At 36.2% G+C, this 15,627-nt stretch overlaps 3 protein-coding genes and 1 long non-coding RNA gene across 5 annotated transcripts in view; 2 read left to right on the forward strand and 2 right to left on the reverse strand.

The window, feature by feature from the left end:
- On the reverse strand, positions 3,480 to 4,196 carry LOC107627294. Its single transcript, XM_016330143.1, has one exon. The coding sequence runs from the start codon at positions 4,194 to 4,196 to the stop codon at positions 3,480 to 3,482; it is 717 nt and encodes a 238-aa protein (XP_016185629.1).
- LOC107627295 lies at positions 4,279 to 5,614 on the reverse strand. The gene is made up of 2 exons (XM_016330144.1): positions 5,394 to 5,614; positions 4,279 to 5,290 (listed from the first exon to the last, which is right to left on the reverse strand). The coding sequence occupies exons 1-2, from the start codon at positions 5,612 to 5,614 to the stop codon at positions 4,279 to 4,281; spliced, it is 1,233 nt and encodes a 410-aa protein (XP_016185630.1).
- Positions 7,580 to 11,060, forward strand: LOC107625353. 2 transcript variants are annotated; one of them, XM_021115869.1, is made up of 6 exons: positions 7,580 to 7,602; positions 8,044 to 8,145; positions 8,245 to 9,198; positions 9,796 to 9,904; positions 10,366 to 10,435; positions 10,877 to 11,060. In XM_021115869.1, the coding sequence occupies exons 3-6, from the start codon at positions 8,842 to 8,844 to the stop codon at positions 11,043 to 11,045; spliced, it is 705 nt and encodes a 234-aa protein (XP_020971528.1). In that variant the 5' UTR covers positions 7,580 to 7,602; positions 8,044 to 8,145; positions 8,245 to 8,841; the 3' UTR covers positions 11,046 to 11,060. The 2 variants fall into 2 exon arrangements, with proteins under 2 accessions (XP_020971528.1, XP_020971527.1); XM_021115868.1 differs by lacking the exon at positions 7,580 to 7,602 and adding an exon at positions 7,670 to 7,966.
- Positions 11,258 to 15,627, forward strand: part of LOC107628358 — a 19,404-nt gene continuing 15,034 nt past the window's right edge. Inside the window, exons 1-2 of the long non-coding RNA XR_001617740.2 lie at positions 11,258 to 11,532; positions 12,902 to 12,903. This is a non-coding gene — a long non-coding RNA (uncharacterized LOC107628358). The remainder of the gene's footprint in view (positions 11,533 to 12,901; positions 12,904 to 15,627) is intronic.

Consider the following 15,627-nt stretch of genomic DNA (forward strand, 5'->3'; position numbering starts at 1 on the left):
CAAACTTTGCTTTTACACCCATTTTTGTCGGGATCTGTATTTTTCCAGCTGGGTGATAAGTAATTTGAATTCTCACTGCAGCTACCAAACAGCTTCCTAGACCCATTCAATTGAGCTCTACACCAACCCTTGCATTTAAACTTAAAGCTTCCAACCATAATGAACCTTGCAGGACAATTCTTACCACTGGCCATCTTCCTCTTACTCTGAATGTTACAAAGAGCTCTAAGTTGACCATCCGTCTTCAGTAGCCCATATTCAAGTGGAATTAGAAAGCTAAGGGATATGAATTTTATCCACTTGAATGTTGTGAAGGATGATGGCAACTCAGGGGGAGGGGTCTCCAATAACTTTGGCAAGGTGATTTCAAGCTCTACTCCCTTGTGCTCTTTGACGACTTCCACCTCTTTGCAAGCTTCTTCTTCTTCTTTAATCTCCATCTCTTGATCAACCTCTTCAAAGTCTTTAGCCATGATATGCCTTGTAGGTTGTACACCCTCCTCAACATCAATTTCAAACGTCTTTGAAGGAGGCTTGATAACTTGACTTTCCCATGGAGGTTCTGCATCTCCTAAATCTTCAACCACTTCTTCTTCTTCGATAATTACAGCTTCCTCCACTTGTTCCAGTACAAAGTCATGCTCCATACTGTCCACTGGAGTTTCTAATATCTCCTTCATGCTATGTTCTTCATTAGATTGCCCACATGAAGCCATGGGAGCACTTTGAGTGTCCGAGCGTCGGGAACCCAATTGACTTATCGCCTGATTTAGTTGATATAGAGTTGCATGAAATCGATCTGCTGCTTCCTTGAGACGATCCCTTGATTCTTCTTTCACTAATTCTTCAACCACTCCTTCGACTTCAAGGGTTTTTACTACATTCACCTTTAGGGCCTCCTCTAGCTCCTTATGAAGTATGGATTCGCGAAGATGATCCCTTCTCTCTTGTTCCATTTCAATAGCATCATTGGGATCATGTTGCTCCTGGATTGATGGATGTGGGTGCTCTTCCATGGATGGTGGTGATGGGATGGAAAGATCATTCTGTGGTTGAAAAGGAAGTGCACTAGAGCTTGAGGGTTGATTGTTGAAGGTATTTGGTGGTCTGATTTGGGCGACGAGAGCTTGTATAGTAGAGTTTAGATCGGCAAGTGCTTTCTCCATGGAGGTTTGGGGTGGATAGGAGGGTTCATTTGGTTCATAGGGTGGTTGGTATGGTGGATACGGGTTAGGGTCATATGGAGGTGAATGGTTGTAGGTGGCTTGTGAGTATAGTGGTTCAAAGCTGTGTTGATGAGAGGGTTTATAGGCATATGGTGGTGGTTGTTGATAGTCTATTGGAGGTGGTTGTTGCCATGAGGGTTGATCAAATCCTTGTGGCTCCTCCCATCTTTGATTTTTCCAACCTTGATGCCTGTTCTCATTGTAATTTCTTCTTCCTGCAACATAATTGTAACCAGACTCATAGCCAAAGGGGTGAGAGTTCATAGTAGCAAATAAAAATTAAAAACAAAAATAAAAACAAATTTAAATTAAAAGGTTATTTAAATTTTGAATTTGAAAATTAAATTTTGAAATTTGAAAATTAAATTTTAAAATTTGAAAATTGAAATTTGAAATTTAAATATTGAATTTTGAAATTTGATTTTTGAAATAAGATAAGATAAGATTTAGAAAAAGATATGATTTTTGAAAAAAAAATTTGAATTTTGAAATTTGATTTTTAAATTTTGAATTTTTGAATTTAATAAGGAAAGAGAAAAACAATAAAATGACACCAAACTTAAAAATTTTTAGATCAAAACGAAGAAAACAACTAAGAACAACTTGAAGGTCAAGATGAACACGAAGAACAACTTGAAGATCAAGATGAACACCAAGAAAAAAAAATTTTTGAAAAATTTTTAATAACTAAATAAAAACCAATAACCTCTTAATTTATGAAAAAGGCAAAAATAAAAACAAAAATAAAAACAAATAAACAAATAAAAAGCAAATATTTATAATAACCAATAATAAGGCACACGTTTGCAATTCCCCGGCAACGGCGCCATTTTGATGAGAGAACTTTTGCGTGGTCTAGAAATTTGCGGATAAATCCTCGTTGCAAGTATAGTTTCTAAACCATCAAAAGTCCTTTCATACAAACGTTTTGGTTGTCACAAGTAACAAACCCCATTTAAAATTGATAACCGAGTATTTAAACCTCGGGTCGTCTTCTCAAGGAATTGCAGGGAGGTATGTTCTTATTATTGGTTATGAGTTTGTAAATTAGGGGTTTTAGAAATTAGGGAGCATTATGTTGCATAAGAAGAATAAAATAATAATAATAAAATAAACTCTTGGCAAGGTATTAGAACTGGAGGTCCTATCCTTATCAATTGTGAGGAAATTTGGATTTTAATCTCACTTTGTTAACCTCTAACTATGAAGGTAGATCAAGTGGATTAATTAGCTTAATCCTCAGGTCCTAGTCAATTCCTATGGAAAGACTAGATTTATTGGAGCATCTCCCAATTTCAATCACTGCTTTATTGACAGCTCAAGCATTACCAATTACTTAACCAAAGTCAAAAGGAAGAAAATATCTAAATTAAAAAGCATCAATATAAATAAAGCAAAGCAAAATTAAATCTGAAAATACCTCAAATAACATTAATTAAGAAAATTATATGTAACATGGAAGAGTTCATAAATTAAATTGAGAAAATAAATAAAAAGAACATTGAACCTGGGATCAAGAGTCACTCCTAAAACTAAGAGAAATCCTAATCCTAATCCTAAGAGAGATGAGAGAACCTCTCTCTCTAAAAACTACATCTACTCCTAAAATTGTGAATGTGAAAGCTTCTTTATGAATGGATGCATTTTCCCACTTTATAGCCTCTAATCTGTGTTTTCTGGGCCGCAAACTGGGTCAAAAACAGCCCAGAATTCGCTAGTTGCGAATTCAAACACGCTAATTTTCATCTCTGCGACGCGGCCACATGAAGCACGCGATCGCGTCGTCTAGCGTCAGAGCAACTATGGCATATTGTATATCAAATCGAAGCTCCGGACGTTAGCTTTCCAACGCAACTGAAACCTTGTCGTTTGGATTTTTGTAGCTAAAGTTATAGCCGTTTGAGTGCGAAGAGGTCAGGCTGGACAGCTTAGCAATTTCTCCAACTTCTTGTATTCCTTCCACTTTTATATGCTTCCTTTCTATCCTCTGAGCCATTCCTGCCCTGTAATCTCTGAAATCACTTAACACACATATCAAGGCATCTAATGAAAATAAGATAGGATTTAAACATAGGGAACTTAAGGCCAAAGAAGCATGTTTTCAATCAAAGCACATAATTAGGAAGGCAAATGTAAAACCATGCAAATAGTATGAATAAGTGGGTAAAGAGTTGATAAAAACCACTCAAATGAGCACAATATAAACCATGAAATAGAGGTTTATCAACCCTTCCTGGCAAAAAGTTCTCCTAACTAGAAATAAGTTGACTTCACCAGAGCCGTGATTGGCAAATTCCGAGAACCTTTCATCACTGCGTTTATGCACTCGGAGATATTCGTCGTCATGTGCCTGAATCTACGACCCTCATCCGCATACTGCGATCGTGGCATCTCTTCTAGCCACTTTGTGATCGCCTCATTCTCGCCCCTCAGACGCCCGAAATAATGAGTGAACTCCCGTTGCGACTTCGAATACGCTGCATTAATCAGAACTTTCTTCAAGTCCTTGTTCTTGAAGTGAGTCATGAAATTGGAAGCAATGTGTCTTGTACAAAATGCCTGGAACGCATGGGGTGGTTTCCATAAACTATCATCAACATTCAGTGCAGCATCGATTGATTTGTGCTTGTCTGAAATCACTAAGACACCGGGTTGTGGAGTCACATGATGACGCAGATAGGAGAGAAAGAACGACCATGCCTCCTTTGTCTCACCCTCGACCATGGCAAACGCAATAGGAAAAATGTTTGCGTTGCCATCTTGAGCTATGGCCATCAGCAGCGTGCCACCATATTTACCATATAAGTGTGTTCGATCAAAGGAAATTAGTGGCTTGCAATGATTGAAAGCCTTGATGCATGGTGGAAACATCCAAAACACCCGATGAAACATCACGGCATCGGCAGCACCAGGCCAAGACTGAGTCACAAGTTGCACCCAAGTACCTACAAACGTATCATCAATAAGCATATTGTATACCGTTCTTGTCTTATTAACATATAACAACAACGAATAAATCCTTACCAGGCAAGTACATTTGCATGGCAAACAATCAACGAGAAAGCTCGTTATAGGACTCCTCCCAATCCCCATATATGCTACCAATCACTCTCTGTTTTATGAGCCAAACCTTCCTGTAGGACACCTTGTAACCAAAGTGTTTCTCTACACTTTCTTGCAGAACCCTGATACTTATTGTTGGATTTGCTTTTACCATTGTGAAAATGTGTTGCGCAATCACCTTCGAATCCAACTGACGATGGTCTTGCCCCATCAAAGTTTGCATGCATCTGTGAGGACCTGTGTATCTCCTCACCTCCCACTTTTCTACCTTACGGCGATATGATATGTGTATGCTCCAATTACAACCCGGTTCGAACTGGACACAGTGCGCATTATACCTCCACTGGTCACTGTTTACTATTTGTATTTTGTACTCCACAGCCCTCCTGATGCTGTACGTCTTAACAGCCAACATGACTTCTTCCTTGTTCTGAAAATGTTGTCCAACCTCAAACTCATTCCTTGGATCATCTTCAGGGCCTCCCTGGGTAAAGGACCAATCGGACATCATTGCCTCGAGATTCAACCTAGAGAAGTGGTCCGGGCGACCATACGGTTGCGAAATAGCGGGCTGTGTCAGGGCAATTTTTGTGTCACCGTAAAAATTCATCTCTTCTTCATCGTCACCATCATCAGGAATTTTGACTGGTTCTTCTTCGGCATCGTCTCCATCATCGGGGTTAGCTTCATACTGATCCATCATCGGATCCCTCACAGCGGAACCATCGTGACTTTCAACGCCGTCACCCAACTCAGCATTGTCCACTTCAACATTAGGCCTATCTTGACTACCTTCAGGAGCCATATTCAGATCCACCATTGTCCGACTGATATTTCGTCTTACAGGCCCACTCAACGGACTTTTGTTGACAGTATCCGTAGACGATCCTCGGCCACCGAAATCGACGAGGAACACAGCTAACTCCAACAGATGAACATTTGCCCAACGGTTGTGCCAAGACCGTATAAGACGTACGTCTTCGTCATCGCGCAGATGATACCTGATTCAAAATAACATAACGTTTTCATCACAAGCGTTTTCACACAAATATACCAACAGCATAAACAACACAGTTGTGACATACCTTTTATAAATTAAGGTACCATATACTTCGGTTGGATATCTGTAGTAGATTTTTTTTCATCTTCTTTGTCTTTTGCATCCCCACAAAAAGTAATACCAGATTCTTTAACAGCTCTAAACAATTAATTTCTACTGTCAGATGTGTAAATATTAGTTGGTTCGATCTAAAAACGATAGAACATTCTTCATCATACACCATTTCTGCATCGTAATCAATCGGTAACAGTGGATTTTTCGCCATTGTAAAGAAAATGAGATATTCAACAACCAAAATGATTGTCGAGAACAAATTTTGGTGCTCAACTTTGTTGTGTTACGGTCATTTTATGGGGAAATTTTACATAGAGTTCACTGGGGGTACAGCGAACTTGCCCTAATTACAAAAAAAAAGACATTCTTGTAAATAAAGATCAAATTTGGGTTTTCGAAAAATAATTATTTTTAATAATTTATATATGAAAAAAAACCATCTGCTATGGCACAGGTGATACGTGAGCATCTTATACCATTTTTCATAGCATTTTTTTAGTGTTTTTGGTTATATTTTATTCATTTTTAGTATATTTTAGAGAGAAATTCATCTTTTGGATGCTAATTTGAGTTTTGTGTTATTTTTATGATTTTTGGTGAATTTTGAGCCAGTTTGGCATAATCTTGTTTAGAGACGAAGAAAGGATAGCAGCTGCTGTCAATCCTGACCTTCGTGCATTCCAACAAGCATATCTTGAGTTATAGAGGTCTAATTGATGCAGTCTCAATGGCGTTAGAAAGCAAACTTTTAGAGCTTTGCAGAAATATATAATAGTCTATACTTTTCTTTTAGAATGATTGCCAAAACTGGCGTTAAACACTAAGCCTGGGTGTTTAACGCCCAAGAAGGACTGACCTCCCAAGTTGAACGCCCAAAACAAGCGTTCAACGCTAGCCAGGGAGCAGGACCAGCGAAGTTCAACGCCCAGAACCCAAGTTGAATACCAGTCTTCAGCCCGAATCACTCCTAGTGGGCCCCAAAGTGAATTTTAACACTCCTTAGCTTATTTTATTTTCTTTTTATAATTTTTAATTAAAAATAATATCTTTTAGGTTAAGTCTTAGAGGTTTTTACTATAAATAAGAGATCTCCTTCCTCCTAAGGATCACGACTCCCAAGAGGGGAGACAGATCCAGACAGATCTTCTTATTATTTCATTTTCTCTGTAAAGTATGAGTCACTAAACCTCCTAGTTAAGGTTAGGAGCTCTGTTTATTTCTATGGATTAATATTATTACTTTTCTATTCTAATATATGTTTGATTCCATTCTATGATATATTGTCATTCTTCATCTAAATGAATTTGGGGTGGAACAGAAGTATGACCCCTTTTTCTACATGAGTTCTTGCGAGTCCTTGACATGATAGTATTGAACTACAGCTTGAGAATACATCTCCTAACACTACTAGAAAACTAGTTATTACAGACGAATATTTCCGACGGATTTTATCCCACGGAAATACAGACGGAATTTCAGAAGGATTTTTTGTCGGAAAACAAAAAAAAATGAATTAGCATAAATTACAGACGGAAAAAGAAATCCGTCTATAATTATGTCGGAAAAATTAATTTTTTTCGTGGAAAATAGTTACAGATGGAAAATCCGTCTGTAATTAAATAGACAAAAACACTGAGTTTTATTAAATTATTACAGACGGAAAATCCGTTTGTAATTTAAAATTTTCCGCCGAAAAAAAAAACACTTAAACCTAATCTAACCTCTCTCTTTCTCGGGCTCCATTCACAAATAACTTAAACCTAATCTACTCCCCATTCGCAATGCCTCCGTCGAAGAACCCCTACCCCCCTCTTTCTCGAGCTCCATTCGCAATGCCTCCGTCGAAGATCGCAATGCCTCCGTCGAAGAACCCCTAACCGCGACGAAGAACCCCTAACCCTCCTTTGAGTTTCTTCGCTCTTCTCTCGCCACTCTCACCCTCAAGCTCACTGAGTCTCACCACTCTCACGGCTGGTCTCGCCGTCGACCTCTCTCTATCTCTCCGGAATATCGCTTCTCTCGCGGGCGTTTCAGACTCAAGGTCGTCACGCTCTGTTTCTGCTGCTGCTCTGTCACCGTCGCTGCTCTATCGCGCTCTGTTGCAAGTGAATCAATGGAATTCGACCCGATCCCAATCGGCTCCTGCTCCAAAGAGAACCACAGCATCTACCAGCAATTGTTTAAATTACACCGATTCAGGTATGCATTATTTAAATTACGCCGATAAACTTTAGGGCTCAATTTTTCTATGCCAGTTTAGCTAGGTTTATCATACTCTGCTTTTGTGGCTCAATTGTTTAATGGTTCCAACTATTATATAAAGCAAAACAAAAAGTATACAAAATTAATTGAAGCAAAAAAGCTTGATTGAAGACATTGTGATAGTCAAGTCCAAATAAAGAGAATGTGACTAGTAATGAATAAATTAAAGTTGCATGATATTTCGTTAAATGTTAAAACATTTTTTAAATATATATAAGGTAATTTTGAACTATATAGTTTGCACATTTGTTTGAACTTCTGCAGCAAAGCATTGTCGTATGGAGTTACTCATGCAGCAAAGGTTAGTGGCTTGCCCATGGTTTCTTGATCAAGTCCTCCTTTAGCAAAATTCTTAGTGTCTTATTTTTATATTTGTAGTGTAAGTACCGCTGGATCAGCTTTAGAGCATATGAAGAGGACTCATGAGGCTGTAAATGAGAAAGAGTCCAAGCATATTTCTGCAGCAGTGTTACTAATCAGGTATCTAGTGAATTGATTGTGAGAAACTAAGTGTTTTTTTATATTTTTTTAGTTCCCCTTTCATGTGAGAAATTACCTGATAGCTATTTTAAATTTTAGCTCTACAAAATTGAAGCTAGGAAGCTCAGCAAGAAAGGCCGGTGGCCAGAGATGAGTGTAACAGAAGGTAAATTATAATATAGACATCTTCAGAGAGAACATGGTAAGTGTTATTATAGGCATGAACATTGAGTTTTGAGGTAGAGAGGAGAATGAATATGCCATGCGGCAATACTCTGTAAGTTTTGTTTTGATATATTTTTTTAAATTTTATTTTTAGATAAAAGGATATTCGTTTTCCATAGATGGCATAATAAGGTGCATACAGGATTCTAAAGTTATGAGGACAGTGAGAGACGTTTCCATAATAGCTGCCAGTGTTAAGAGTTTCAAGTAAAGCTTGAAGACTGTTCTTGTTGAAATTGAATAAGCTTAATGAGAGAATGACTTGGAAATAGCAAGAAGCTAGTTTCTTATTCACCTGAATCACCTCTGAGATAATACTTTGATAAAGACTTCTTTTTAGTTGAATGCATATTGGTCTAGGATAATTATTGGTGATTATATGTCTTTGCATGTGATGTTTTACAGCTTGATTATTGATTCACTTTTGTTGGATTATCTGGTTTATGTTGATGATGATAGTAGTTGCATGTGATGTTTTACAGCTTGATTATTGGTCAAAGTGCCTTTTCAGTTTATCAACAGCATTTGGCTAACCGACCTGTGAATGTGAGTCTTAAAGATCCTAGTTTCTGCCTTTATCTTGCATTTTATTACCCAAAATGTTATTTGAGATCTCTGTTTTTTATGCCGGTTCTTCGTGATCTTCTTGAGTTCAAAAGTGATCGTGCTCCAATACATGTAGGGAAGGTTGAACCTGCTTCAGCTATTGTGCATCGGTTCTGCACTGGTGGGATGTCTCTTGGAGCTATTTCAAGAGAAACTCATGAAGCAATTGCAATCGCAATGAACAGATTAGGTGGAAAATCAAATTCAGGGGAAGGTGGTGAGGTAATACAATTTGAAGGTCCAAGAGAAAGTATGAGAAAATCTCTGGTTGGCTGCATTGCTTACAAGAGAAGATTCATACGCTACTATTTTTAGTGTAAATAGGGATTCCAAAAATTCTCCTTTGAGTTTTGACCATATATATTCTTTTGTTGTTACTTTTAGGGTATGTCTTCACTAGAGGAGGGTTTGTGGAACTGTCCAAAAAGCTTTCTCTACCTCTAGGTTCCACTCTTGACAGGTACTGGATACCGAATAAATAATTACTTTGTTTTGTATTTCTGAAGATATAAACTTATATCTTGATTTATGTATAATGAGTCAAAATCTGTCATGATTGTTAGATATGTGGGATTTTGTAGGGTAACAATCATTGCCTTCTAATGAAGTTATGGTCCATTGATTCTACATTTTTTTTATTAACCTGCTTTGAATTCTAAGTCATAATAGGTAAAGTTATAGCTTTTGTTTACTATATTTATTTATGTGCCAGGTTAGAGTACCATTGCAAGTGGTATGTCTCTATTCTGAATGTTTGTTTCTTTCCTGTTTGGCTGGAACTGATGACCGATAGGAGGGTCAAATAATAATGCTTTTCAGATGCAAGCGGAGATTCAATTGTTTTCGCCACTAGTTCCTGTTCGTCAATTAAGCTTCCTCAGGTTGCTGGTCCATCATGGGCACCCTTTGCTTCTTGGATCACTGGTTGGTAAGTCAACCTTTTCCCCTTCTTTGCCTTTATATGCTTTCTTTACCAATATAGAATTCCTTAATTAATAATGCCATGTTCTATATTGGTAAATAGCTAAATAACTAGAAATGTTGATGTTATGGTTGTTTAAAAAAAATGTAGTTTTTTGGATTATTAGTGGGATTTTGGAACCTGAGGATTAATGACCATATATCTTTTTATAGAATGCTTTGAAGTTTGATTTTGATATAGGGACCATGTAACTAAAGTGGTTCAAATTTGAATATTTAGCTTCTCAGCCTAAGAGTTCTAGGAAGTTAGATCACAGAGCTCTGAGTTGAATAGTTTTGTTACTGCTTACACCAAATCAACTTCTGCCCCTCACTTAATTATCTATTGAATTGCATTTTCAAGTGAAAACTCTGAATGGTGTATGGTGTATTTGCACGCAGAGTCTAACCGATTTACTGGTGTTGCAGAAAGGAAGCTTCGTGATGTTGAAGCACGGGAAGATAACCTAAGGCGGCAAATCATTACTTTCAAGTTAGAGTATGTTATTTTCTATATAATTTGCATTTTTCCTTTTATCCCAGAGTCATTTTAATTATGATATTGATTTGCTAATTCCGTTGTCATTGGGAGCATGTACAAATAGATTATGCAATATCTACCTGTGTTGTCTAGAATGGCTTGTTTAGGAGGATACCTAACCTTTCTTTTTTAATACACAAATCCTGTAGTTATACAGGAGACTGTGAAAAGCCTTGAAGCAAGAAATCGATTAATGAGATTTGTTATTGCTTTTAGTTGAAATCTTCTTTTACTTAAAAAATTTACTCAATTTTTGGAATTGAAATGCTGACGATAATCAGATCATGAATGGTGCAACTCACAGTCAATGTTAAGTTTCATATGTTGTTAAAATTTGATTGTTTAAAAAGTATGATGATCTCTATTGTGTGTGTGTGGGTGTGCGTGTGCGTGTTTCAGTTGTGATGAAAAGGACAAGGAGATCATACTTGAGAGGCAATCCCTTTCTGAAAGGCAGAAGATTTTACAGCAAGAACAGGAAAGGCTACTTCAATCACAAACGTTGCTCAATATGAAATATATACTGATGGATGCCACTCTAAGACAAAGAGAAGAGGTTCGTCTCTGAAAATTCTTGGTCTAGATGAAATTAATATGAAATATATACTGTCTTTCTGTTATTCATGTTTGGATTTGCATTCTGTAAATATAGGTACTTGCTAAACAGGATTTGCATTCATGTTTGATGTAAATGTGAGTCTATGTTTTTGTTCTTTTATTTCTCAAATCACAATCAATGATTTTGATAAATTAATTCTGTGCAATTTCTGGTATGTAAGTAGAAAACTGATACCTAAATATACTTTTCATTTTTCATTAATACAAGTTTAAATTATATATAGCATTATATAGTTTGTGAAAATATACTTGTTCAAAATAGAAGGACATAGTTCCACACATATATGCCATGCTTAGGAAGATTGCACATATACTTGTTCAAAATATACTTGTTCATTTTTTTTCTCTGCAGAGGCACCCGCACCACAGCTCGACGGCAAGTCTCGCAACGATACTTTCGATCTTGACTTTGAAGAATGACTTCAAGCAGTTAGAAGGTACAACTTTAGTTCTTCTCAATTCTGACTCATCTTTTCAACCGCTATGAGGTGCAAAAGGGCGTTGTCTATGTGTTTGTTTGTTTGAATCTTTGTCTCTGGTTTCTTCTGTTCAAACCTGAAACAACAGCAGATAGGCCATTTTTGGCATTTGTTTCTTCTGACTATTTTGAATCTTTAGTTCCATTGAATTGCTTTCCATTTTCTCCAGAGTGTTCTTTTAGTCAAGTTCAGACTCATTGACACAAAGAGGACAAAAATAGAAGTAAAAGAAAAAGTGGAATAGGATAGCTTAGAATTCAGCTGTCTCTCTGCTCCAAGTGACAGTCAGTGAGGTTAGCAAGCACACCCTAATTCTCAAAAAATTTTGTGTGATTTGTTTATCTATAGTGGTTGGATTAGGTCTTTTCTTGGGTCTTCTGATTGTGATTTTCCTATCAGAACACTTGCAAGGGGGTATTGATAATTGGTCAATGTCTGATCTATCTGCAGAGAAAATTTCTAATATAGAGGCTGATTGCTATTGGTGCTTGTCAAAATTACTGGATGGTATGCAGGACCATTACACGTTTGCTCAACCAGGAATTCAGAGGCTTGTTTTTAAGTTGAAGGAATTGGTCAGGAGGATTGATGGTAAGCTTTTCTTCGGGCTCATTAATTTTTCCATAATATCTATGTATAATTACACGAACTTAATGCCTCATCATCGCACGTGGTTTGTATCTGTATTATTTCACCATGCCTCTAAAATAGTAATACAATCTGATATGTCCTAGTGAAACTTTTGAACCGTGCCAGAGCCTATTTCAAGCCACATGGAGCTTCAAGGACTAGAATTTCTTCAGTTTGCTTTCTGCTGATTCAACTGCCTTCTAATTCGCGAGGTTTACTCCGAGAACTACTATTTTGTCTTTATAAGTGCTTATTGATTATGAAAAGCTTCATAAATGAATCTTAAAGTGATTTAATATCAAGTCCCAAGCACTTCGAAGTCTGATGGTGAAAAACTAAAATTAATAAACTACACAAATTTTGCATGATTTAATGATTTTGCCTAATCTGATATCTGATTTATGTAACCAGATACCCTTCCAACTTGTCACACGTCTCTGGGACACGTATCTAGTCGAAGGAGACGCCTTACCAGATTTTCTTGTGTATATATTTGCCAGTTTTCTTCTAACAGTGAGCAGCAATATGGGGTAGTTTTCTGTGTTCCCTTGAGACAAAAGAAAAAAAATCATTTGTTCATTGAAACAGTGAACAGGCTCTCTGTCCCTTTCCCTTTTGTTGTTTTGTGAAAGAGAGGAAGGGGTGAGAGAGAAGGGGATTGATGATTGTGCTTCTTATAATATAAATTGTAAAATAGATGTCAAGTAAATCTGGAAGTCTTCCAACAGCGTATATGCAAATCAAGACTGTTGATATAAGTCGTTTCTATTGGAAAAAAATGTTCATATATAACTTGTTCAGAAGAATTAACTTAAGTTGTTAAAATTTTATTAAATTTATATTTATTTTGTATGAAAATAAGTTTATTTTGTAATTAGAAAAATAAATAAAAAATTCTATTTTACCTTACCGACGGATTTACAGACGGATTTTCTGTCTGTAATCATAGTGTGAGATGATTTTCCAATGTTCAAATTACAGACGGAAAATCTGTCGGAAAATCTGTCTGTAATTACAGACGGAAAATCCGTCGGAAAGTTTGTCGCCTTTGGGAAATGGACAAAAAATTTACAGAGGGAAAATCCGTCGGTAACTCGTAAAAATCCGTCTGTAATTTTCCGACGGGGCTTTTACAGAGGGACAAAATTCGTCGGTAATTTCGTCGGTAACCAAAAATCCGTCTGTAATAAAGACTAAATCCGTCTGTAAATCTGTCTGTATTAATCCATTTTCTAGTTGTGTAAATGCAAATTGCCTAGGCTAATTAGATATGTGATATAAAAATTGGTTAGCTTTGGGGCAATTCAGATTTTTGTGGCGCTAAACTAGAATACTACGCTTCATTTTCCGATCCAAAAGATCTGACATTGTCTGTGGCACTTTAAGTAAGATCAATAGAGAGTGAATTGCATTGAGCTTCACCCTCGTTCGAGTTGAATGACCACTGACCCTGGCTTTTGATGAGAATCAGATGAGATTAGATTCCCAAGGAATTGGAGTTTAATCACTTACAGTTTGCCATAGAAATGAATCATCCATTGTTAATTTAGACAGTAAAAAGTATTAATCAAGAAGGATAAATATCTTCGAGGCCTTAACTGTTTCTATATATTATCTCTTTACCAATCTTTAATTGTTTTTCTTTACTTTCTTGTTTCATGCGCCTACAACAACAGCTCTCTTTACTGTTTACCTGACTAAGTCCAGCAAGATAACTATTACTTGCTCAATCCAACAATTTTCGTGGGATCGACCCTCACTCACCTAAGGTATTACTTGAACAACTCGGTGCACTTGCTGGTGAAGTTGTGCGAGTTCTAATTTTACACACCAACAGGAGGCCGACAGCAGGCTTCTATTAGTGTAATTGTGTTATTAAAAGATAGAAAAAATTGAGATAACTAATCTTGATTAGGAAAAAGGGTTGGACAAATCTGAGTATGTCTATCACGCTTTTTACTATTTCATTTTTTATTTTTTTTATATAGCGAAAGTTGCTTTTTAAGTTGGTAGCTCCAAAAAAATCATTTTTGGTTAAATAGTATTATAGTAACCCACCGAAAATCACGAGTAATGAAACCAAAAAACAAAATGAAAAAATAAAAGTAAATGCCAAATAAAATAGAAGTAAAAATCATAGCTTACAGTGTTAAGTAGAGAGCATAACTCAATGTTAGAGTATTAGGTATTCCAGCCCCGTTTCAAATTTTACCACAGTCAGACAACTCAGACGCGTATTGGGTGCTGGTTGTGGAGCATTAGGACATTGGTAACTTTCCTAGAGTAAGTGCTGTTTGCGGTGACTGAGTGTATGTTTGTGGTTGCTTTGAATCTGAACAGAAAAATGGTTGTTCCGGTGGTTGTATCGCACCGCATCAGGAGATAGGTAAGAGACCAAGTATGGGATTTTAATTTGGGTTGTTAAATGTGTTGCTGAATATGTTTAGGTGTCAATTATAATTATGTGATATCAATTTATCTCTTTTAATTTATTTTTTTGGAGGTCAAGCTTGGAAACATATTAATGTATTTTGAAAACGATTTAGGGTTGTGTATTCTAATTTTAAAGGTAGGTTAATTTTATATTTGATGCCAAACATTTAGTATTAAAGTATAATCGTAATGTAAGAAACAATTAGGTTATTAAGAATAGGGAAAATGGCACCTTATTTGTGTTATCCATCTGAAGTAAATAATTTACGTTGTGTAAAAATTTTAGTACATATGATGTTGCAATAAGAAGCAATTAGTCAACTTATTATTTTTTTCCTTAATGTAAAGACTCTTTTGTCACAAGTGTTCTTCTTGTCCTTTTGAGAATTTCTACGAATTCTTTTTTTATATATTATAACTGAACTTGTAAGCTAAAAAAATCAACAGGGCTCATGAATTAATTGAAGCAAGGAAGATCTTTAGTGTTAGTTAATTTTAAATTTGCATTTTCTTGTAATTTAAATTTGAATTTCATTTGGCATTTTCATTTAGAATAGGCTATAAAAGGATCTATCCTGGACTTATCGGAGGGCTTCTTCTCTACTCTTCTTCTATTTGATTTCTTTCGTATTTTGTAAGTCATGAGTGGCTAATTCTCTTTGTCGAGGAAAGGAGCTCTATGAATTTTCAATGAATTGATTATTGTGTTTTTTTCCCTCTAAGTCTTGTAGTTCGTTCTAAAAAAGAGCTTTGTTCTTCAATCTAAAGAACTAAATCTATTGAGAAATAATTCAATTCTCACTTAAATTTTGTGATTCTTCGAGAAGAAAGAATCATATAATTGAGCACGAAATCTCTTTCTCATGATTACGAAATCTCTTTCTCATGATTCTTGTGGTTTTGGGTGTAGCCGTGTGGGATTGATATATGACATATAATTATCTATATTTGAGATTTTTTATTTAAATAAATAAAATAACTTTAATAATT

The sequence above is a fragment of the Arachis ipaensis genome, chromosome B02 (genome assembly GCF_000816755.2).
Source record: "Arachis ipaensis cultivar K30076 chromosome B02, Araip1.1, whole genome shotgun sequence".
NCBI classification, from domain to species: Eukaryota; Viridiplantae; Streptophyta; class Magnoliopsida; order Fabales; family Fabaceae; genus Arachis; species Arachis ipaensis.